The 26,389-nt window shown below is 43.9% G+C and overlaps 1 protein-coding gene across 2 annotated transcripts in view; it reads right to left on the minus strand.

Moving 5' to 3' along the window:
* LOC141144134 (scinderin-like) overlaps positions 1-26,389 on the minus strand; it is a 355,101-nt gene that overhangs the window by 246,299 nt on the left and 82,413 nt on the right. For both annotated transcript variants that reach the window (XM_073629533.1, XM_073629532.1), the window contains exons 5-7: positions 19,015-19,107; positions 5,454-5,586; positions 2,144-2,232 (exon numbers count right to left, since the gene is read on the minus strand). In XM_073629533.1, coding sequence (XP_073485634.1) covers positions 2,144-2,232; positions 5,454-5,586; positions 19,015-19,107 — 315 coding nt within the window. The remainder of the gene's footprint in view (positions 1-2,143; positions 2,233-5,453; positions 5,587-19,014; positions 19,108-26,389) is intronic.

Genomic DNA, 26,389 nt, shown 5'->3' on the forward strand with positions numbered 1-26,389 from the left:
CAGCTGGTGGGGTTGCCTGGAATCTGAGAGGAGGGAGGGGTGCTAAAGGCATAGCTCCCAACTGTCCCTGATTTCAAGGGACTGTCTCTGATTTGGAGCAATGTCCCTCTGTCCCTCTTTCCCTCTCATTTGTCCCTCATTTTGGTCTGATCTATATAGTTATATATAAAATGCACTTTTTATCTTTCAAAAAGTGTTTCCCAGCGCTAAAACTTTCATCCAATTTCTAAATTGCTGCATTTGTAAATTTGAAAAGCCAATATAAAGGAATAGTAGTGGTAAAAAAAAGTCCTTGTTGATTTAATTAACCTTTTTTTTTGGTTAATTCTCCTTTAAGAGGGTGTGGCAGGGGGTGTGTCCTGTGCCTACTTATGTTTGCTAGTAGGTGTCCCTCATTCCCATCTCAAAATGTTGGGAGGTATGCTAAAGGGACCTGAGGGAGGTAAGGGTGAGGGGCTTTAAGGGGTAGAGGGGAGTTCTGGGGGGCTTGTCTCCCCCCCCCCCACCCTACATGTACATAAGTTCTTACAGACCTCTTTCTCAGAGTGGCGCTCTCTCGGGAGTTCAGGCAGCTTCTCCTTCTTCCTGTCTCTGGTCATGTGATATGTCACATGGTAAACCAGAAGGAGGATAATCCACCCTAATTTCCTAGCAGGTGCCCATACTGAAAAGCATAGGCGTGCACACAGAGTGTGCCTGGTGTGCCTGGGCACACCCTAATCACCCTGTGCAGTGCTGATTCCATACCTCCCAACTGTCCCTGATTTCGAGGGACTGTCCCTGACTGTCCCTCATTCCTCCTCATTTGTCCCTCATTTTAGTCTGATCTATATAGTTGTATATAAAATGCACTTTTTATCTTTCAAAAAGTGTTTCCCAGTGTTAAACCTTTCATCTGATTTCTAAATTGCTGTATTTGTACAATTTAGAAGCCAATATACAGGAATAGTAGTGGTAAAAAAAAAGCCCTTGTGGATTTAATTAAACTTTGTTTTGGGGTTAATTCTCCTTTAAGGGGGTGTGGCAAGGGGCGTGTCATATGCCTACATACATTTGCTAGTAGTTGTCCCTCATTCCCATCTCAAAATGTTGGGAGGTATGTGATCCCCCCCCTCTTTCCTGGCACCTCCTGTCTCCTCTCTGCAGTGCTGCCAACTTCCCTCCTTTCCTCTCCCGCTGGCTGCAGTGGGGGACGTTTCAGGATGGAAAGCTGGGGAAGGTAAATAAAACATCTGAAATATTTACCGGTCCCTTCCTTTTCTGAATGAATACAGTGAGTGATCTGTACCGATCGCTCCTATGTTCGTTCTTAACTGAAGCATAGTAAACTACGTTCTTTCTTTTCCAAGAATAAACTCTGTTTACTATGCTTCAGTTTGTGAATGAACAGGAAGCTCTGTCCTCAGCGTCTTTCTCTGTCTCAAAAGTGAGACATCAGGGGTCTGTTTAGACCTTTGATATTTCACCAAATGGGGCTCCTAAAAAATTGTAAGAAAAAGAATAAAAAAATATTCTTGTAAAAAATAATAAATAAATGGTATTAGATTGTAAGCTCTTCTGAGCAGGGCCCTCTTAATCCTCTTGTATCTTATTGTATTATAACTGTATTGTCTTTCTTTTATACTGTAAAGCGCTGCGTAAACTGTTGGCTCTATATAAATCCTGTATAATAATAATAAATAATAATATAAGTGAAAACTACTGACACCAATCTTTGCTCTCTTGACACCGTCCACTGCTCTGATAATTTACACACGTGTGTGTTTGTGCTCTGGGGGGGGCACACCCCTAATGCAATAGGCGGCGCACACCTATGCTGAAAAGGAGATCTGTTCTCAGCAGGCTCCCACAGCTATCCCAGTCCCTGCTCTGCCTGGCGGGAGTGATACTGCTGTTACTCCTGTCAATCAGCAAGAAGTTGGAGAACTGAGCAGAACCAGTAACAAGCCAGCAACCTAAGCAAAAAAAGCTGGAATCTGTGGATGAATGCTGGCAAGTTGCCAGGTATGGTAATGAAGTCCAGGGATGGAGTCCTAAGTTCATTAGCATGGCCCTTTCTGTATCCTAACTGCTGATACCGATCTGCTCATTCTATCACCTTATTACATCACCGCATGACATTCCTTTTCCCATGACCCGGTACCTGTGTGTTTTTAGGGTAATTCATTTGCTGGATAAAATCTTCCGCTGTTTTCATTGCGGCTTTCCTCTCACTCGCATTCGCATTTTTACCTACAACAAATAAATACAATTATTATCATCCATTTACATCTTAGGATATACAGTTGATATTCCTGTCCAAAAAATTATGTTCTGTATAAAACATAGTAACATACCCCTTATTACTAAGCACCCTCCACTTGATATATGGACACTCTATGGTTGGCAGAGCAGTTTGATATCAATAAATTTGACCTTTATCAAATCTATGCTTATAGTTTGTCCATGTGCAGAGTGAGTCTAATGGGAGGGATTTCATAATTATCAATCAGTTTCTGCATTTGCTGGGCTCTAATGAGGAAAGTGGCAGGGTCTGCATCCCCTTAGATGTGATTTTCCTTTGGGGGGTATCTCACCAAAAATGACATTTTTGTTGCAGGGGATGCTCAAAATCTGACTTGTATCTTAGTGCAGACTTTTTTTTTATCCTTTTTCTTTTTTTTTGTTTTGTTTTTTTGCTTTTCTTTTCCACATGTGCCTTGTTGCCTTTATTAGCTTTCAGTGTCCTTGATCTACATATTCATGCTTAGCCTTTGTTGAACACTATTTTTACCTTTTGAGCTGGGTTTCCCATGCTCCACCATGTGGGGTAAGGACAAAGGTTCACCTGACTCATATTTGTTTAATTACATGGCAGCTAATGCTGCATTTATCTTCCCCCCTCTTCATGGAGTCTATCTTCATGAGTAAGCTCCGGGGATGGAGTGAAACGCGTTGGACGTGTGGCTTGGCTGGAGCCCCGGCTGAGGCTGTCATTTCACATATCCACAAGGGTCTTGCAGTGAAGTGCGGTGCTTTTTTGTTTCTTGTATCATTGGAGCTGGGATGGGCTCTGTCCTTGCCAGCACTCCCAGCGGTGTACTACAGGAGCGGACCTGGATGGAGCCTTGAGTGGCACCCCCTATTTCTTGTCATCCAGATAAGTCTAGTTACAGAAAGTATGTATACAAAGTGGAGAACTTTAAAGACACTTTGTGAAACATATTTTATCTTAACCTCTTGGCGCCTCCTGGCCCTTTAAGAGGTTTAGGATGGTGGGAGGCGGGGCGGGGTTTATGACCATGTGACTGCCGTGATTGGCTGTCACAGTGCTTACATGACCGGAACGCTCCCGATTGCAAGTAGCGATTGGGAACTTTCCATTAGCCGCTGGTAACTGTGCCGGGAATGTGTAGGGCACGCGCTCTCAGCACAGCTGTATTTACCCCAATTCATGCAAATATGCGGCCATCCGGTGCCAAGGCCCACCTGACGAGAGGCCCCATATATATACACAGTATCTCACAAAAGTTAGTACACCCCTGACATTTTTGTAAATATTTTATTATATCTTTTCATGTGACAACACTGAAGAAATAACACAGTGAGTGTACAGCTTGTATAACAGTGTAAATTTGCTGTCCCCTCAAAATAACTCAACACACAGCCTTTAATGTCTAAACCGCTGGCAACAAAAGTCAGTACACCCCTAAGTGAAAATGTCCAAATTGGACCCAATTAGCCATTTTCCCACCCCGGTGTCATGTGACTCGTTAGTGTTACAAGGTCTCAGGTGTGAATGGGGAGCAGGTGTGTTAATTTGGTGTTATCGCTCTCACTCTCTCATACAGGTCACTGGAAGTTGAACATGGCACCTCATGGCAAAGAACTCTCTCAGGATCTGAAAAAAAGAATTGTTGCTCCACATAAAGATGGCCTAGTCTATAAGAAGATTGCCAAGACCCTGAAACTGAGCTGCAGCACGGTGGCCAAGACCATACAGCGGTTTAACAGGACAGGTTCCACTCAGAACAGACCTCGCCATGGTCGACCAAAGAAGTTGAGTGCACGTGCTCAGCGTCATATCCAGAGGTTGTCTTTGGGAAATAGATGTATGAGTGCTGCCAGCATTGCTGCAGAGGTTGAAGGGGAGGGGGGTCAGCCTGTCAGTGCTCAGACCATATGTCGCACACTGCATCAAATTGGCCTTCATGGCTGTCATCCCAGAATGAAGCCTCTTCTAAAGATGATGCACAAGAAATCCCGCAAACAGTTTGCTGAAGACAAGCAGACTAAGGACATGGATTACTGGAACCATGTCCTGTGGTCTGATGAGACCAAGATAAACTTATTTGGTTCAGATGGTGACAAGCGTGTGTGGGGGCAACCAGGTGAGGAGTACAAAGACAAGTGTGTCTTGCCTACAGTCAAGCATGGTGGTGGGAGTGTCATGGTCTGGGTCACTGCCGGCACTGGGGAGCTACAGTTTATTGAAGGAACCATGAATGCCAACATGTACTGTGACATACTGAAGCAGAGCATGATCCCCTCCCTTCAGAGACTGGGCCGCAGGGCAGTATTCCAACATGATAACGACCCCAAACACACCTCCAAGATGACCACTGCCTTGCTAAAGAAACTGAGGGTAAAGGTGATGGACTGGCCAAGCATGTCTCCAGACCTAAACCCTATTGAGCATCTGTGGGGCATCCTCAAATGGAAGGTGGAGGAGCGCAAGATCTCTAACATCCACCAGCTCTGTGATGTCATCATGGAGGAGGGGAAGAGGACTCCAGTGGCAACCTGTGAAGCTCTGGTGAACTCCATGCCCAAGAGGGTTAAGGCAGTGCTGGAAAATAATGGTGGCCACACAAAATATTGACACTTTGGGCCCAATTTGGACATTTTCACTTAGGGGTGTACTCACTTTTGTTGCCAGCGGTTTAGACATTAATGACTGTGTGTTGAGGTATTTTGAGGGAACAGCAAATTTACACTGTTATACAAGCTGTACACTCACTACTTTACATTGTAGCAAAGTGTCATTTCTTCAGTGTTGTCACATGAAAAGATATAATAAAATATTTACAAAAATGTGAGGGGTGTACTCACTTTTGTGAGATAATGTATATATATATATATAATTTAATTTTTCTACCGCTTTCTCCCTCTAGCACCTATCAAAAACAGGAATATCAGTTTCAGTTGGAGTGACCCTTTAAACAAAAGTTAATGTAGGCTTTCCCCAGCATCACAGAATAGTGTTAAAAATAGTTTTGGGATTAGTATGACCGCCACTACTTGGAATATTCCTGGTGACGTCACAATAGTTTGAATTGTCTTGTGGATTCTTTTTCTTCCCTCTGGATCGGTGTTGGTGGTCAGCGCTCAGCTCAGTGTAACAATAGAATGGAAAACTTTATGATTTGATTGTCACGTATGACGCTGGAAATGATTTAAACAGGAAACCTGACCTTTCCATACAAAGATCTTTTTGTCGGCGGAGTGATCCAAGATGAAGCATTCTTCAGAAATCAGCATGGCTTGGGAGAACGGGTTTTCCTCTGCCACCACGGACACTTTCATGGCGCCGCTGGCATCCGACACCTACAAAAGACACGAAACGTTAATCAGTGCTGAAACAGTCCTGGGTAAGTTAGAAGGGCAGGGAATAGAGATACCTTTTTAATGTATTTTGGAAAGGTGATAGAGGGGAATCCCAATTTATACCATATTGCTCCAAACCTGCCTCTATTGGGATAGATTTACTAAAAGCAAATAGGCTGGGCACTTTGCAAGTGCAGTTGTCCTAATTTTCCCCAGAGCTCTGCTAAATTCCATCATCCAATCATGTGCAAGCAAAAATGCTGTTTTTTTTTTATTTTTTTATTTCTCTTGCACCTGATTGGGTATTCTTTACTAAATGAAACTGAAAGCTTTACCACATTTACTAAGCTCTGGGAAAAATGAATGCAACTGCACTTGCAAATCCATCCCATAGTGGATATTTAAAAGAAGCTCTGATATCATACATTGGGACTGAAATGAAGGAAACTTCCTCCACTGGTAATGCAAAATGCATTATTTATTTTATTACAGGTACTTACATATCGCCGAAAATGTATGCAGCACTTGACACCTATTGTACATTCACATTAGTCCCCGCCCCCGAGGAGCTTACAATCTAAGGTCCCTAACTCACATTCATACACTAGGGCCAGGTTAGAAAGGAGCCAATAAACCTACCAGAATGTCTTTGGAGTGTGGGAGGAAACCCACGTAGGCACAGGGAGAACATGCAAACTCCAGGCAGGTAGTGCCGTGGTTGGGATTCGAATCGACGACCCCAGTCCTGCCAGGCAGAAGTGCTAACCACTCAGCCACTGTGCTGCCCACATTAGAACCCCGGCAGAGTTTCCAAGAGCACTGTGCAAAATGCTATACCCTATGGGGTAGATTTGCTAAAGGCAAATAGACTGAGCACTTTGCAAGTGCAGTTGCTCCAGAGCTTAGTAAATGGGGTAAAGCCTCAAAGAATACCCACGTGCAGAGAAAAAAAAACTGCATTTTTCTGCTGGCACCTGATTGGATGATGAAAGTCAGCAGAGCTCCTCCTCATTTACTAAGCTCTGGAGCAACTGCACTGCAACAGTCTGTTTGCCTTTAGTAAATCAACCTGTGTGTGTGTGTATATATATATATATATATATATATATATATATACACACACATATATTTATATATACACACAGGGCCTTTTTTCAGCGGGAACATGGGGAAACGCAGTTCCAGCACCTCCAACAATAAAAAAAATATTTTGGCAAGGTGTGCTGGAGGGTCATTGATGCTGGCTACTGGGGGATCTATTGTCGCTGGTGGGGATCTATTCTTTGTGGGGGTCTATTATTGCTGGGTAGCTCTATTGTTGTTGGCTGGGGGGGTCTGATGTTGCTGGGGGGGGGGTCAATTGTTGATGGAAGGGATCTACTGTTTTAAAAGCAGCAGCAAGCCTGCTCATCTCACAGGTTTGCTAATCTGACAGAAGTTCGCTGCTTTTAAAATTCAACATCTAACCAGTCTGACTGAGTTCTAAGTACTGTATTTCACTATATAAACTCACTTTACTGTTAAAAATAACTGTAAAATGCAAAACTCCGGTGGGTGTAACAAGATGTCCGCTTTCCCCCTTCTCTGTGTATTTTTACTATGGAGGATTGCGGGGTGTAGTAAGATGGCGGCGACAGAATGTCACTTCTCTTACACGTTCTGACGGATCGTCTAATCTGACAAAACAGCGGCAAGCGGACATATTTTTACACCCACCCGAGTTTTGCATTCCACACTTATTTTTACCAGTAAACTCAGCTTGTATAGCGAAATACAGGATTTTAAAATCGGTCTGACTGTTTTGACGTTGAATTTTTAAAAGCAGCGGCGAGCCTGCTGATCTCACAGGTTTTCTAATCTGACAGAACATTGCTGATTTTAAGATTAAACATCAAAACAGTCTGACGGATTTCAAAATCCTGTATTTCACTATATAAAGCTGAGTTTACTGGTAAAAATAAGTGTGAAATGCAAGACTCGGGTGGAGGTAAAAAGATGTCCGCTTGCCGCCTTCCGACTGTAGGCTTAGTGCGGACAAGTGCGGGCATTGCTCCCAACTGTCCCTGATTTCGAGGGACTGTCCCTGATTTGGAGCAATGTCCCTCTGTCCCTCATTCCTCCTCATTTGTCCCTCATTTTGGTCTGACCCATATAGTTGTATAAAAAATGCACTTTTTATCTATCAAAAAGTGTTTTCCAGCGCTAAACCTTTCATCTGATTTCTAAATTGCTGCATTTGTAAATTCCAAAAGCCAATATAAAGGAATAGTAGTGGTAAAAAAAAAAAAGCACTTGTGGGTTTAACCAATCTTGTTTTTTTGAACAATTCTCCTTTAAGGGGGCGTGGCAAGGGGTGTGTCTTATGCCTGCATACTTTTGCTGATAGGTGTCCCTCATTCTCATCTCAAAAAGTTGGGAGGTATGAGTGCGGGTGTACCAAAATGGCCACGACAGGACGTCGCTAAGGTTGCACTTTCTGATGGGTAGCAGCTTTCTGATAGAACACCGTTACAACTGTGCAAGACTGAAGGGGAGGCTGAAAGTCAAATTTAAAAAAAATAATCAAGGACAAGTCTACTTCCCGTTCCATAACAATATTTCTGTTATTATTGTACTGTAACTATATAGTTGTAATTCTGCAAGCACTGCAGCCGTTGCAGGAAGGCCTACAAGTGTTCCAGGATTTGTCTCCGGACTCAGGAGACCTGAATATATTGGAGAATTCAATATTTGCATTTCACATACTGCTTGTAGAAACATGCAAAGGATTTCCTATAGGACGGAGTACAACAAATAGACACTAAAAAATCAGGATCCAATCCCAAACACATGACCGGTCAGTTGGGCATCATTCAGATAGGCACTGACACCCATCCTCCATCCTGAACCTCTGTATTCTGTGTCTGCATCCGCCTTGGAACTGCATGCAGGCAGCCTATTGTAGTGAATGCAAAGGCTGCATGGACACAGCTGCATGCCAAAATCCACAGCAGCAGACGCACAGATCTGAGTGCACACTGTCTGCATTCCTGCATCTGCTACTGCATGCATACTAACCACTTCCGGACCGCCGAACGCCGATATACGTCCTCACTTTGAGGAGGAATAGCGTTGTTATGGCAGTAGCTAGCTGCCATAACCCCCGTATCCTCGTGTTCGGCCGGCTACAAGATAACAGTGGTCTCTGCGGCGAATTCGCCGCAAGATCACTTTTATCAGTGGCGGGAGAGGGCGTTCCAGTGCCCTCCGCCGCTTACCGGAGCTGTCGGCAGCGGCGGAGGCGATCGGATCTTCACCCTGGCTGGGCATGGAGACGAGTGAGGGGGAAGATGGCCCCCACCTGTCTCCATGACATTGCAGGGCGGAAGCAACGTCAAAACTTCAATTCCGCCCATAGCTCTTGAAGGGCCATTTTTTTTAAATTATTTTTTAAATGACAATTTTTTTTTTATTTTTTTTTTGCATTTCAGTGTAAATATGAGATGTGAGCTCTTTTTGACCCCAGATCTCATATATAAGAGGACCTGTCATGCTTTTTTTTTCTATTACAAGGGATGTTTGCATTCCTTGTAATAGGAATAAAAGTGACACAATTTTTATTTTTTTTAAAAACAGTGTAAAAATAAAAAATCAAAGGTAGAATAAATAAGAGAAAAAAAAAATTTAAACACGCCCCGTCCCGCAGAGCTCGTGTGCATAAGCGAACACATACGTGAGCCGCGCCCGCATATGAAAACGGTGTTCAAACCACATATGTGAGGTATCGCCGCGATCGGTGGAGCGAGAGCAATAATTCTAGCCCTAAACCTCCTCTGTAAGTCTGCTTTCACACTGGGGCGGTAGGGGGCGTCGGCGGTAAAACAGCGCTGTTTTTAGCGCTGCTTTACCACGGTATTCGGCCGCTAGCGGTGCGGTTTTAACCCCCGCTGGCGGCCGAAAGAGGGTTAAATCCGCTCGTATAGGGTTAAAATGGGCAGGAGCGGTTTAGGGTCGGTGAATACACCGCTCCTTCACCACTGCAAAGATGCGGCTTCCAGGAGATTTTTTCTTCTCCTGTCAGCACACCGCTTCAGTGTGAAAGCCCTTGGGCTTTCACACTGAACAAACAGCAGCGGCTGTTTTGGGTCGGTTTGCAGGCGGTATTTTTAGCGCAATAACGCCTGCAAACCGCCCCAGTGTGAAAGGGGTCTAACTCAAAACATGCAACCTGTAGAATTTTTTAAACATCGCCTATGGTGATTTTTAAGGGTAAGCGTTTGTCGCCATTCCACGAGCGGGCGCAATTTTGAAGCATGACATGTTGGGTATCAATTTACTTGGCATAACATTATCTTTCACAGTATAAAATTAAAGAAAAATGGGCTAACTTTACTGTTGTCTTATTTTTTAGTTCAAGAAAGTGTATTTTTTTTCCAAAAAAAGTGCGCTTGTAAGACCGCTGCGCAAATACGGTGTGACAGAAAGTATTGCAACGACCGCCATTTTATTCTCTAGGGTGTTCGAAAAAAAATGTATAATGTTTGAGGGTTCTAAGTAATTTTCTAGCAAAAGAAAACCTGTTTTTATCTTGTAAACAACGCATCTAAAAAGGAGGCTCGGTCCTTACTGACAACTCCAAAGAGGCAGTCAGATAACATCACAACCTCTGCCTCCACCAATCACAACCAGCTTTATATTCATTGAATAGACTACAAAGCTTCCAATGAATGGCTGAGAAGTGATCAACCCGACCCTTGTACAGGCGAACGCTGTAGTACACTAGACTCTACGTGAACGAGGCCTTAGAAGATGTCCATTCAGCATAATTGGCACCCCAAATGTGGCTCGTTTTTGATTTTTTTTGTAAACCTCACCTCTCCCCCCTGGTCATCCTTGCTGACTGAAGCTAGGTTCACACTGAAGCGGCTTTGATCCTTCCTTCACTCCATCATTTGATCCTTCCTTGGACCGATCCTTCTTTAGATCAATGACTTGACCCTTTATTTGACTAAATGATCGACCCTTCCTCTTGAATCGAACGTCCCTTCCTTCGAACGATCAACTCTTCCTTCTGTCGATCAATCCTTTCTTCGAGCGATCAATCCTTCCTTCGATGATCAAAGTAAGGATAATTTGAAAGAAGGAAGAATCGATCGATGGAAGGGTTGATTGATCAAGAAAGGTTAACATGTCCAAAGGAAGGGTCGATCAATCGAAGGAAGGGTCAATCAATCAATGGTAGGGTTGATCAATTGGAGAAAAGTTTGATCGATCAAAGGAAGGGTAGATCAATCAAAGGGATGGTCGATCGATCAAAGGGATGGACGATCAATTGAAGGAAGGCTCTAAAATCGTAGCTGTATCAAAATTGATGGCTGAGGGATGACCAGGGAGGAGAGGTTATGGTTAAAAAAAACACTGAATCCATCAAAGTCATATATGAGCTTCTTATCTATGCTGATGCGACTCCTGTGAGATACATAGAATTCTATGGGGCTGAATGCACTGAAATCCACCGGGAACCTTTTCCAAAATTGCAGTGCGCTGAGTTGTTTAGAAGATCACCATTGAATATAATGTGATTTCACTTGTCATGCGATTCTGTGAACCTGGGCTTGAGAACTTCCCACAAGTGCGTTTCGTTTTTTTTAGGGGTTTTCTGTGCGTTTTTGATGCGGTTTCCATTCATTTTAACCACTTGCCGACCGCCGCACACACATATATGTTTATGGGAAAAAAAAGGACAACGTCGCACGACCGCGCAATTGTCAGTTAAAGCGACGCAGTGCCGTGTCGCAAAAAAAAAAAGGCCTGGTCATTAAGGGGGTAAATCCTTCCTGGGGCTGAAGTGGTTAAAGGGATGCAGTTTCCTTCCGCTTTTTTTTAACGAAACAAAATCGGATCAGTGTAAAAGCAAGCTAAGTGAATGGGCCGCCCTAATTGCGTCACGCTTTTTCAATGTGAGAATCGCACAAACAGAACTGTGAGTGGGGGGGGGGTGCGAGTTTCCCGCTACGCGTTGTGTGAATGGCGACTTATTATGAAGAGCAGGAAAAAAAAATGTATTAATCCTTGACCTTGTCATTCTTTATGAGGTTTATTAATAGAATTTCTGTTTCCTGCTTGTCACTTCTTCTACGGAGAACGAACGCTCTATATAAGTCCGGTGTTTATACATCTCCTTCCTTCACAATCACACAAAGCGGAACTAAAGTCTAAAATTAAAAAAAACAACCTGTGAGCCAGGCGTGTTCTTTATTGCACTGTTCTGCAATAAAGATTGCAATACAATGTACACCGAGCTGCGCATGCGTTGGATTATCGTGACTGCGACATTATGGCGGACACATTGGACACTATTTTGGGACTATTGTCATTTATACAGCGATCAGTGCTATAAAAATGCAGTGTTAAACACTAGGGGTGATCAAGAGGTTAAGTGTGTCCTAGGGAGTGACTCTAACTGTGGGGGGGGGGGGCCACCTAGGATATGTCAGCGATCACTGCTCCCGATCACAGGGAGCGGTGATCTCTGTCGTGTCACTAGGTAGAACAGGGAAATGCCTTGTTTACATAGGCATCTCCCCATTCTTCCGCTCCACATTGCAATCGCGGGCCGCCGGAGAACATTGAGTTCCCGGGACCCGTGGGCACACTCCTGCGGCGTGTGCACCCGAAAGGCGGCAAATTTAAAGGGACGTACCTGTAAGCCCATTTTCTTGCCTGTGCAAGCGGTTAATGAAATTCGATTTTAGTGCTGTTGCTGTTTGGATGTAGTACCCCACAGTAATTGTATTATTATTATACAGGATTTATATAGCACCAACAATTTGTGCAGTGCAATGTAATGGATAGGGATGCTGGGGTGTGCTAGAGGATCTATTCTTGCTGGCTGCTGTGGGATCTATTGTTGCTGCAGAGGTCATGTGTTGCTGGTGGGGAATATATTGTTCCTGGGGGGTCTTATGTTGCTGGGGGGGCAGTAGCAGCTGATGCTCAATATTTTTTTTTGGGGGGGGGCGGCAAACAAACCTGCTCCCCCCCTGCGGAAGATGGATGGTGGCAATCAGTGGCCCCCCCTCGTGGGAGACGGATGGGCGGCGATCAGTGAAACCCTCTCGTGGGAGACGGATGGGAGGCGATCAGTGAAACCCCCCTCGCAGGAGACGGATGGGAGGTGATCAGTGAACCCCCCTCGTGGCAGACGGATGGGAGGTGATCAGTGAACCCCCCTCGTGGCAGACGGATGGGAGGTGATCAGTGAACCTCCCTTGCGGGAGACGGATGGGAGGCGATCAGTGAACCCCCCTCGTGGCAGACGGATTGGAGGCGATCAGTGAACCCCCCTCGTGGCAGACGGATGGGAGGCGATCAGTGAACCCCCCTCGTGGCAGACGGATGGGAGGCGATCAGTGAACCCCCCTCGCGGGAGACGGATGGGAGGTGATCAGTGAACTCCCCTCGCGGGAGACGGATGGGAGGCGATCAGTGAACCCCCCTCGTGGGAGACGGATGGGAGGCGATCAGTGAACCCCCCTCGCGGGAGACGGATGGGAGGTGATCAGTGAACTCCCCTCGCGGGAGACGGATGGGAGGCGATCAGTGAACCCCCCTCGTGGCAGACGGATGGGAGGCGATCAGTGAACCCCCCTCGTGGCAGACGGATGGGAGGCGATCAGTGAACCCCCCTCGCGGGAGACGGATGGGAGGTGATCAGTGAACTCCCCTCGCGGGAGACGGATGGGAGGCGATCAGTGAACCCCCCTCGTGGGAGACGGATGGGAGGCGATCAGTGAACCCCCCTCGTGGGAGACGGATGGGAGGCGATCAGTGAACCCCCCTCGCGGGAGACGGATGGGAGGTGATCAGTGAACTCCCCTCGCGGGAGACGGATGGGAGGCGATCAGTGAACCCCCCTCGTGGCAGACGGATGGGAGGCGATCAGTGAACCCCCCTCGTGGCAGACGGATGGGAGGCGATCAGTGAAGCCCCCTCGTGGCAGACGGATGGGAGGCGATCAGTGAACCCCCCTCGTGGCAGACGGATGGGAGGCGATCAGTGAACCCCCCTCATGGGAGACGGATGGGAGGCGATCAGTGAACCCCCCTCATGGGAGACGGATGGGAGGCGATCAGTGAACCCCCCTCATGGGAGACGGATGGGAGGCGATCAGTGAACCCCCCTCGTGGGAGACGGATGGGAGGCGATCAGTGAACCCCCCTCATGGGAGACGGATGGGAGGCGATCAGTGAACCCCCCTCATGGGAGACGGATGGGAGGCGATCAGTGAACCCCCTTCGTGGCAGACGGATGGGAGGCGATCAGTGAACCCCCCTCGTGGGAGACGGATGGGAGGCGATCAGTGAACCCCCCTCGTGGGAGACGGATGGGAGGCGATCAGTGAACCCCCTTCGTGGCAGACGGATGGGAGGCGATCAGTGAACCCCCCTCGTGGGAGACGGATGGGAGGCGATCAGTGAACCCCCCTCGCGGGAGACAGATGGGCAGCGATCAGTGTCCTTACCTTAGGAGGCCGATGCTGCTCCCCACTCCAGCTTGCCGAGGGAAGAGCCGGGGCCGTTTCTTCTCCTGCTGGCGGAACAGGAAGTGGGTCCTGAGACCCGATTGGCCGAGAGCCCTAAGACTCCCTGGCCAATCAGGTCTCAGGACCCACTTCCTGATTGGCCGGGAGGAGAAGCAGGAAGACATTAGCGAATATTAATTCACTAATGTCACACAACTGACAACTGGGTGGGCTCACGGGGCAGAGCCCACCCTTTTTTTAAGCCAATTAAAGCCTCAGGCTCTAATCATGTGCTTCAAAAAAATAAATAAAAAAATGGCCGCGCAATTGTCAGTTAAAGTGACGCAATGTCGCATTAAGGGGGCAAATCCTTCCTGGGCTGAAGTGGTTAAGGTTTGACAAAAAAAAAAACCTGGAAGCTGATTGGTTTCTATGCAGAGCTGCTCCAGATTTTGCACTCTCCAGTTTTAGTAAATCAACTCCACTGTGTCCCAATTTTTGAATGAAAAACATTCAAAGTGCCTCCATTTACCTCCATTTGCACAGAAAGAATGCACAGGATAAATAGCTCCGCAATTTAATTTTTTTTTGTAAATACACCCCGATGCTTTGTTGTGTTTTTTTTTTTCTTTACTTTTATGTTCCTCCCTGATCTCTGAGGTTTTCTGCATGTCTTCTGTTTTATAAAACAATAACACATGTGAGTCATGGCAGACGATGAGGCTCTCTGGCTTGTTCTAGGTTTGTGCTCTGGAGGAATCACGTGTGCTGAAATGAATACAGAACTCCTGCCAACACGTGGATTTGTTTAGTTATGTTAGGTTATGATTGGCTTTTTCCAGCCTTAAAACCATTTCTGCTTTTAAAAATAATTCAAACAGCTTGTGATCCAGTTACACGCCGTTCTTTCAGGGACTCCTAAAGCACTTACAGACTTACCACTCGTCTAGCGGGATACTTTTTTAGTTTTGTGCACAAATAAATAAATAAATAAATAATAATAATAATTTCTGCATTTCTATAAGTTATTTTAAAACCTCAATAATATATATTTTCCGATAGTAGAGAACCTGGAGATTAAAATGGCAGTAGTTAAATTTTTTCTCATGCCCCGTACACACGATCGGACATTCCGACAACAAAATCCATGGATTTATTCCAACGGATGTTGGCTCAATCTTGTCTTGCACACACAAAGTTGTCGGAAAGTCCGATCGTTCTGAACGCGGTGGCGTAAAACACGTACGTCGGGACTAGAAACGGGGCAGTAGCCAATAGCTTTCGTCTCTTAATTTATTCTGAGCGTGCGTGGCACTTTGCGCGTCGGATTTGTCTACACACGATCGGAATTTAATCGATCGGATTTTGTTGTCGGAAAATTTTATAGCCTGCTCTCAAACTTTGTGTTGTCGGAAATTCCGGCGGAAAAAGTCAGATGGAGCCCACGCGCGGTCGGAATTTCCGACGACACAAATCCGATCGCACTTTTTCCGTCGGAAAATCCGACCGTGTGTACAGGGCATTACTGTCGCACAATATTAGCGCAGTTATTTATCAAATGCATATTTTCAGGAAAAAAAATACATGATTTTTTTTTTTTTTTTTTTTTTAAAGCAAACAAAATATGTTTTGGTAAAATATTAAAAAATGGGGTTTTGTTTAGTAAATAGATACCAAACATGTCAAGCCTGTGCTTCGCTAGGAAGGGACCGCTCTGTTAAGCAGCCACTATTTAACACATGGGTATTTATTTTTTATATCTTTTTTCCTGTTTATGGTACACACATTCCCATCCTCTCACCTGTTTAACCTAGCGCACTACACCCTCTATCTTCACACATTCCCTATGGATTTCTTTCCCTATCTTTTCTCACGTGCATTTTTATGCATTCAATTTACCTCCATTCCCCCTTATCATCTCATTTTTCACACATTTACTTTCCCAGATGCACCAAGTACACATTTCTTTCAGTCATCATTTTCCATCCATTCAACATGTTCAACTCCAGATTCACTTTCTTTGACACATCCCATTTTTCTTCAATTTTTCGCAGATTTTCCCATTTACAACCCATTGACCAGTATATTGAGGGCTCAGGAGGAATCAGTCGGCTGTGGTCTCTCCCGGCCCACCCTCCAATCATTTTGGGAGGATGGTCGGGTACCCTGCCTCAACCCCGGTTGAGACGGTTATATCTCACACCCTAACAGATCCCATTGCTGGTAACTCTTCTTGATTTTTGGGCTATTTTGTAAGTAGCTTCTCTATTCAAAGTAGACAATTTGGATATTTCTGATATAATTTTCTCTATTAGCCTGAGGTTCCACATGTATCAATGTTTATTAGATTCCTTTGTTTTTCTCAGTTAAATGATGCATCCCACCCCTGATGACTGGCAAGAAGCCAAGAAACGCGTCGGGTTCTCAAACTAAGGATGCCCTATCAAGCCTAATCATATTCCTGACATTTATCATTTTTTTATCAAGTTTTTTTCTCATTTCATGCGATTTTGTGATTTTGATTGGCGATTTTAATTAATGTATTTCTGTTATGAATTGCATATATGTATGTCCACTGATTTGTTTGCACTACTGAGTCTTCAATGATTGTTACTGCTAAATATGCTTATATATCAATTCATGCGACTATGTCTGTAGCTATACTACTTTATTGGTACTGTATGCATCAAAATCATGGACTACCCCTAGGGGTTATTGACTATAAATTACTATAAATCCAATCATTCTACCTACTCACATGTATTCATTATTATACTTTCAATTGACATGCTTCATTTAAAGTCCCACTTGCCCCTCTTTTTTCCTTTTCACATTTTCAGAATTAACTATGAACTATGGTCCTAGAATTATGGCTTTTGCTCCAATGATTGCAGCGATACCTGCGTGGCGTGACTTATGTTTAAATACATGAGAGCACCCTACACCGCACGTTTGAATTGGGGTGTGTATGGGGGGTGCTTTAAATATATATATATATATATTTTATGTTCTATTTTTTATTTGTATTTATTTTTGTTATGCAGGATTTATATAGCGCCAACAGTTTGCGCAGCGCTTTACAATATGAGGGCAGACAGTACAGTCACAATACAATTCAATACAGGAGAAATCAGAGGACCCTGCTCATTCGAGCTTATTAGACTTACCGTATTTTCCGGCATATAAGACGACCTTTTACACTTAAAAAAAAAAACAACCAAAAAGCGAGGGTCGTCTTATACGCCAGGTACAAAATGCCGCCCGCCGGATGGTGGATGTGCGGTAGAACTGTATGTAGCTTCGGCTACATACAGTATACACCGCTGAGCCAATCCCGGCGAGCGATGTATTCTATTAATGAACACAGAGCCTGGTCGGATTGGAGTAACAACCTCTGCCAATCCAAGCAGGCTACATAAAGTAGTCTGCTCGGATTGGCTTTGAGAGTCAGAGAGGCGCGGGCTGATGATGCTACAGCCTCTGCCAATCCGAGCAGGCTTTGTATTCGTTATTAGAATACATCGCTTGCTGTGATTGGCTCAGCGCGGTATGGCTCCAGCTCCAGCAAGAAGGAAATATGAAGCCTCGAAAGGGGGGGTCTTCTTACATAGCTCCCAACTGTCCCTGATTTCGAGGGACTGTCCCTGATTTGGAGCAATGTCCCTCTTTCCCCCTCATTTGTCCCTCATTTTGATCTAATCTATATAGTTTTATATAAAATGCACTTTTTATCTTTCAAAAAGTGTTTCCCAGTGCTAAACCTTTCATCCAATTTCTAAATTGCTGCATTTGTAAATGTTAAAAGTCAATATAAAGGAATAGTAGTGGTTAAAAATAAAGCCCTTATGGATTTAATTAACCTTTTTTTTTGGTCAATTCTCCTTTAAGGGGGTGTGGCAGGGGGCGTGTCCTATGCCTTCATACATTTGCTAGTAGGTGTCCCTCATTCCCATCTCAAAATGTTGGGAGGTATGCTTCTTATATGGTGAGTATAGGCAAAAACTGGAAAAAATGGAGAAATAGGGGGGGTCGTCTTATACACTGGTCGTCTTATACGCCGGTGTTCTGCTGAGAAAGTTCCCCTGTACTGTGCAGGCGCAGCGCTTGCGCAGTACGAACAACAAGGGAGCCGCCAAAAATCTCCGAAGCTGAACAGCTGTGAGTCAGCTGTAGACGGCGCCTGCGCAATGAGCAGGACATTGTGCCCGACGCTGCCGCACGCTCCCGATGCTCGTGCTACTCTGCAAGGGGCGGGTGTATTACTGGTCATATCGTGGTAAGGGGCGGATGCTACAGAAGAGGTCGAATATTAAGGGCAGAGCTGTTTGCACGAGCATCGGGAGCGCGCGGCATTGTCTGGTAGCATCGGGAGCGTCTGTTAGAATGTGGTGTTCATTGCGCAATTTTTTTTGGAACGGTTAAATGGATGGGTTTGCCTCCGCTTTGAAATTTACTTTTTGATCACGCACGACCCCACTTACATTACTTTTCACGGTTTGTGTCCCGTTGGGGAGATTCTCTTCACTTCCTGCCATGGAGACACAACAGGAAGTGTGGGGGGTCCTACACGATTTTGGTCCGACTGCAATGCGAATTCCGCCATACAGAATTTACATCGCACAGACATCGCATGTGATTTGCACAGCCGTGCGGTGCGAATCACATGCGACGTCTGACATCGCAGCAGTGTGAACCGAACCCTCCACGTTCTATAAATCGGACCTCCGGCCTTCCCTTCAGTCTCGCACAGTTGTACCGGCTCCTCTCATGGACTGAAATGGCATACTCTGATTTCACTGCACACTGTGAGCTTCTCACCATGTGCATTAGAAGCTGAATTGTCCTGTCATTGTGCATCCCATCAGCGGCTCATATCTGAGTGATCCGTACAAACATGAACGTTCGGGACTTTGCCACATTCTTACCATGTAGAGTTTTGCCATCTTCCTGTTCGTCATATCTGCTTCTACATCATCGCTATCGTCTCCTTCACGAAGCTTCGGTTTATTCCCCAATACCTATAAAACATAGAACATAAACATGTTAAAAAGTTAAATAATCCTAATAACAAAAAAACAATAATAAAAATAATAACAGCAAAACAACAACAATTACCACTTCAGCTCCTCCTTCATTACAAGACCATTTTTTGCCATTCAGCACTGCGCTACTTTAACTGGTAATTGCGCGGTCATGCAACGCTGTACCCAAATAAAATTCATATAATTTTTTTTCACACAAATAGAGATTTCTTTTAGTGGTATTTGATCACCTCTGCATTTTTTATTTTTTGTGATATAAATGGAAAAAAAATAACTAACATTTTTAACAAAAAATATGTTTTCTACTTTCTGCTATAAAACATATCCAATAACATTTAAAAAAACAAAACAAATTTCTTCATCAATTTAGGCCAATATGTGTTGTGCTGCATGTCTTTGGTAAAAAAAAAAAAAAAAATTCCAATAAGCGTATATTGATTAATATGTGAAAGTTATAGTGTCTACAAACTATGGGATATATACTGGAGTTTTTATTTATTTTTATTTGTTTATTTTTATTTATTTATTTTTATACTAGTAATAGCAGCAGTTAGCGACTTATAAAGGGACTGTGCTCAATCCTACACTAACTAACACCGAGGGGGGGGATTTTCTTGGCACACTTTGGGCCCCTTAGTACCACTTGAACATGGTTTAAACACCACGGCCTACCTGAGTATTGTTGCTGACCATGTCCATCCCTTTATGACTACAGTGTCCCCATCTTCTGATGGCTCCTTCCAGCAGGATAATGCACCATGTCACAAAGCTCCAATCATCTCACCACTGGACAATGAGGTCCCTGTACTCCAATGGCCTCCACACTCACCACATCTCATCCAATAGAGCACCTTTGGGATGTGGTGGAACAGGAGATTGGCATCATGGATGTGCAGCCGACAAATCTGCATCAACTGCGTGATGCTATCATGTCACTATGGAGCAAAATCTCTGAGGAATGTTTCCAACACCTTGTTGTATCTATGCCACCAAGAATGAAGGCAAAAGGGGGGTCCAACCTGGTACTGGCAAAGTGTACCTAATAAAGTGGCCGGTGAGTGTATATACTCTATACTGTGTATATATATACAGGGCTTTTTTTCTCAGAGAAAAGGTGCAGGAACCATGCCCGCCACACACACATACCTGCCAAATGGCATCAAATAGTAGCTCTTCCCTCTGCATACAACCCCCTCCCTCCACTGCCCTCATCTTCTCCCCCCTCCTTAAAAGCTCCACCATCTGTCATATGTCTTACCTTTGTTGCAGCATACTATACTATACTACAGTCACTTGCAAGGGAGATCATGCAGTAGGGAGCATCAACGATTGGTCACCAGGGAAAAAATGGAGACCACCTAGGGTGCACCTGTTCTGTATCTCCCTTGTCCCTGTCCGGCACTTAGTGGGATCTGCGCAGGAGATCTAACCTGTGGGAGCTACTGGGAGATAAGCTATCACTTCTGAATGCAGAAGCTGGACTTCCGTGTTACCAAGTGATAGAGGTGAGCAGGGAGCAGAAGACCTGAGCCAGAGGTGGTGGAACTGAGTTCCCCCCTCTAGTTCCAGCTGAAAAAAAGCCCTGTGTGTGTATATATATATATATATATATATATATATATATATATATATATATATATATTTACATTGAATATATATTTTGTATTTTGGTCTATGCCTAGTTGTAAAGGAAATTTGTAAGTTCTGTAAACAATTGTATTCTATTTTGTATGTATTGCACACTGCCCTCACTGTGCATACGGCACTAATAATGTTTTTAATACATGTTTGCATTCTGATTAGTCCTGATTAGAATTAGCCTGCCTATGTTACGCCCCTTGTTATCATACAAGTACCTACAAGTACATACACCATACAAGTACAATTGTAATATAATGTGATACCCAGGTAATCATGTGTATAAAAACCTTCAATTGCGTCATAATAAAGCCTAACAGTTATTTGGAAAGATGCGGAGTGTATCTTTTGTGTCTGTTCCCTTCTGCAGTAGTTATTATTAATTTGGAACCACTAATCAATATGAGGATAGGAGTTGCCCATCTATAAACTGTCCAGGTCACTAGTGGAGCTGAAAATCTAGATGTGAAATAATAGAACATGCACTCTGCACAGGGTACGCTCTGCATATCACTTAGCATGATCTTGGGCAATCCTGGCATTTAGCGGTCACAAGCCCCGGCTGTACCTTTAGACGCGGTTCATTTAGCATCTGCCTGCTCCTCATTCATGGGAACTGCTCCTACATAAAGCTCTGTTTGCCTTCAAGGTGGATATCAAAGTGCTTTTGTTGCAGTGTTTGTTCTACAGCTGGCCAGTAATCTTCTGCATTGTACGGAGTGCTCCCATAATAAATATTGATTGCCATTTAATGGAGGAGCCTCGCTGAGCAAACTGAAGAAGATAAATAAGACTCAGAATGTGATCTCTGACCACTGAGTGTTCGGGTGACGATTCCGATCACTGACTGACTTCCTCTTTATCTTTACAGCCAATTCCTGGACCTGTCGGGGTTTAGAAAAAAGTCAAATCGTATCGATCCGCTTTTTCCAGAAATCTGCCCGATCTGACGCCACGATCCATGTTGCAGGGTGTGTGTGATGTGCGGATCTACCACACATTGGGGGTCCTTAGATAATAGGCCTCATACACCCAGCTTTCCTGATCCCCTTACTCCTGCCAGGAGAAAAGCAGCATCAAAAACGCTGCATTTTTATAAAACGCATTTAGGCACATCAAGCGCTTGGGTATTAATTCGTTTAATTGGCCAGAATAACAATTTATCCACTTGCCCTCCGGAAGATTTACCCCCCTTCAGGACCAGGCCATTTTTTGCTATAAAGCACTGCGTTACTACAACTGACAATTGCGCGGTACAACGCTGTACATAAATTACATTTGTATCATTTTTTCCCCACAAATAGAGCTTTCTTTTGGTGGTATTTGATCACCTCTGCGGTTTTTCTTCCCCCCCCCCCCCCTAAAAACAAAGACACCAACAATTTTGAAAAAAAAAAATAATTAAAAAAAAATATTTTTTACTTTATTTTTATTATTCACTTAATTAAAAAAAAAATCGAATTTCTTATCAATTTAGACCAATGTGGATTCTGCTACATATTTTTTGTAAAAAAAAAAAAAAATCCCAATAAGTGTATATTGATTGGTTTACGCAAAAGTAATAGCGTCTACAAACTATGGTATATATAATATATATAATTTTGTGCTAGGAGGGGAAATTTGGGCGGGGGGGGGGGGGGGTTGTGTTGGGAGGTGGATGGGGTATAATTTTGTGCTAGGAGGGGAAATTTGGGGGGTCTGTGCTAGAAGAGGTGATATGGTAGAGGGGGAGGAAATTTGGCTATGAGAGAACCCTTTTTATTTGGGGGGGGGTGCTAGTAGGGATAATTGGGGGGTATTTGTGCTAGGAAGGGAAATGTGGGGTGTGGAGGATTAGTGCTAGAAGGGAGGATTGGGGGGGAATTTGAGGGGTAGATGATTTGTACTAGGAGGGGTGTTTTTTTTTTTCTTTTGCAGAGGGATTTAGGGAGAGAGAATTTGAGGTAGGAAGGGGGATAGGGGTGCAAATATTTTTGCTGGGAGGGGGGATTTATAACTGCAAGTGAACTGATTGGAGTCCCAAAGTAAACTTGCGTTGTAAGAAAGGGGTGATTAGGTGGGTCCGATCATTTGCACGTTTACCCAAATATAGATAGCATTAGACTGTTAGCTGTTAGGACATTTTTTTAGTGTCGGTATAAGGTGTCATCACTCCACCTATAAAGTCATAACCCGGTGTGAATGACTTGGGTGCTATCTATGTATACTTCTTTGTTGGCTTAAAAAGTCATAAAGTTTTACTATAAACGATAGGATACCACCTGTCATTATAGCAAATAAAACAGGTTTGGTAATGAGTGATCTCTTATCTCCGTTACACCAAGACCCAACACAGACTTTGTGCCTTGCCTGATAACACCCGTCTCATGTCACTGAGTGCAGAATGAATGGTCAACAATCTAAAGAATGGATGTACAGAAGAGAGAATAATGAGGTGCATGCAGAACATCAATGGGAACAACTCAGGAGCTTCCACATGGGATTCTCTGAATTTAACATTTATTTTATATATATATATATATATATATATATATATATATACACTATATTACCAAAAGTATTGGGACACCTGCCTTTACACGCACATGAACTTTAATGGCATCCCAGTCTTACTCCATGCGCTTCTGGAAGAATGGTCAAACATTCCCATAGACACACTCCTAAACCTTGTGGACGGCCTTCCCAGAAGAGTTGAAGCTGTTATATCTGCAAAGGGTGGGCCAACTCAATATTAAACCCTACGGTTTTATGCCTCGTACACACGGTCGGACTTTCTGATGTAAAATGTGCGATCGGAACTTGTTGTCGGAAATTCCGATCGTGTGTAGGCTCCATCGGAATTTCTGTCGCACAAAATTTGAGATCTGGTTCTCAAACTATCCGACAACAAAATCCGTTCGCGTAAATTCCGATCGTGTGTACACAATTCCGACGCATAAAGTGCCACGCATGCTCGGAACCAAGCAGAAGAGCCGCACTGGCTATTGAACTTCATTTTTCTCGGCTCGTCGTACGTGTTGTACGTCGCCGCGTTCTTGACGTTCGGAATTTCCGACAAGATTTGTGTGACCGTGTGAATGCAAGACAAGTTTGAGCCAACATCCGTTGGAAATAAATCCAGGATTTTGTTGTCGGAATGTCCGATCATGTGTACGTGGCATAAGACTGGGATGCCATTAAAGTTCAAGTGCGTGTAAAGGCAGGCGTTCCAATACTTTTGACAATATAGTGTATATATAAATATATATACTGATCAGAATTACAGGGATGCGCTCCACTCACACATCTAACCCACCAGGGCCTAAAACAGCTTTTATTTTTCCACTTGCTGCCCAAGAACGTCTATGGATGTCCTTGAGTTGCAGTAGTTATACCGGGATGATGCCTGCAGAGCTACAGGCATCATCCCAGTATCTTTGTTTTCAGCCGCCAAATCTCTTTTTTTGTAAAAGTGATCCTAGTGGCTCATTAACCACTGGATCCTTGTACACATGGCAGGAGGAGGTCCCTCCTCCCACCCCCTTATGCTGCCTTCCTAGGCTTTTCCACCCCACAAGGGAACCCGAGATCACAGCCGGAAGTTTCGCCGGCTAACTATAGAGATTGTCGAGGTCCAGAAGAACCCCAACGATCTCTATGGTATAGGAAACTGGAAGCGTCAAGCATTTTAGTCACTTCCAGTTCCCCAGATGTAAACAGCGCCATTTTTAAATTGGTAAAACATCTGATCACACCGATCTTGGTGTGAACAGATGCTTGTAAAGGGAAGAGGAGACATCTGGGGTCCAATAGACTCCAGATCTCTCCATAAAGGGTACCTGTCACAGTCACTGCCTATTGCTGTCACATGAGATGTTTAGATTCATTGTGGCCGCAATAAAAGTGATACTTTTTTTTTTTTAAAGTAACAGTGCAAATTTTTTTTAAAAATTGAATTCAAATTATTATTTTTTTTCAGTGACCCTGTCCCCCTGTGCTTGAGCGCATGCATATGTTCACGGTGTTTGCACCACACAAGTGAGGTATCGCCGCAAACAGTATAGCGAGAGCAATAATTCTAGAACCAGACTTCCTGCGTAACTCTAAACTAGTAACCTGTAAAGGTTTTTAAAGCATCACGATTTTTAGGGTACCATTGTTTGGGGCCGTTCCACGGGCGTACGCAATTTTAAAGCGTCATATGTTAGATACCTATTTCCACGGCGTAACATCATATTTTATATTCTACCAAACAATTGGGTATTAGATTGTGTTTTTGCTCATTCAAACTCATTAAATTGTATATTTTTTTTCCCCAAAAAAATTGTGTTTGAAAAACCGCTGTGCAAAATCATGTGACATAAAAATATGCAACATCTACCATTTTATTCTTTAGGGTCTCTGCAAAAAAAAAAAAAAAAAAGTATAATGTTTAGGGGGTTCTAAAGTAGTTTTCTAGCAAAAAAAAATAAGATGAGTTTTACATGCAGGAGAGAAGTGTCAGAATGGGCCTGGTAGGCAAGTAGTTAAATACATTTAATATACTCAAGATAAATATACTGAGTTAGTATACAAGAAAAAGAACCGCTGCTCCAGGTGTATAAAGATAAGGCTGATTGGAGTATCTTGCAGAGTGCTAGCCTCGGCCCGCCTTCGTGGGAAACTTGGAAAGAAGAAAGAAATGGCTGCACTTCCAGAACTTCCGATTGCCTTTCATCTTGTTTCACAAAGATAACACCAAAGACACCAAAATGTGGTCAACGTAGACGCGTTTCACACATACATCTTGTGCTTAATCATTACTGTAAAGATTAAGCACAAGATGTATGTGTGAAACGCGTCTACGTGACCACAGTTTGGTGTCTTTGGTGTTATCTTTGTGAAACAAGATTAAAGGCAATCAAAATTTCTGGATGTTCAGCCATTTCTTTCTTCTTTCTAAATATACTGAGGTCCGGAGACCATGTGTGAGCCTTTACTCATAGGGAAGTGTCAACGCCATGCAAAAATATGGTAGTGGAGGTCTGCTGCACAAGCTCTCTCCTCTAGGCAGTCTCAAGGCTGAGACTGATTGCCCAAGTACAAGATTGGACGTTCTTTTGAGGACAGTCAGTTGGGCATTCTGCCAACTGGTTCACAAGAGATGTGAAGAAGAGCATCTACATCAAACTGGAGCGGCCATCATTGATTAGGGGTGGGGCCTTCCACACCATCTGTCCTTCTGTCCTTCACATTTAATGCCGTTTTAACACCTGGTCGATTTTACAATTCACGCTTTCAACCATGTGGATCAAAGGATTAACACCTAAGCAGACTAGACTGGTGGTGCCACAACTCTGACATATCCCATCCTGTTCCTGGACAATCAATTTCAACCATGACACATTCCATGTGGGATCCAATCCCATGATTGGATTCAGGTGTCTTTGCTACCTGTGTGAATATAAATGTTGGGTTATAAATGTTGAGGTGACCTGGCTAAGCTAGGAAATGTCTTCATTCATCGCAGAACAAGTCCAGTTAAATGTGACCAACTAGTACCAGATATATCCCGTGACCTGGACACAACCTTCATAGACATACTACCCACTACAATTAATCTCCAGCATTTCCCTTTAACAGACGAAATATAGAGTTGCTG

Source organism: Aquarana catesbeiana, linkage group LG05 (genome assembly GCF_042186555.1).
Source record: "Aquarana catesbeiana isolate 2022-GZ linkage group LG05, ASM4218655v1, whole genome shotgun sequence".
Classification (NCBI taxonomy): domain Eukaryota; kingdom Metazoa; phylum Chordata; class Amphibia; order Anura; family Ranidae; genus Aquarana; species Aquarana catesbeiana.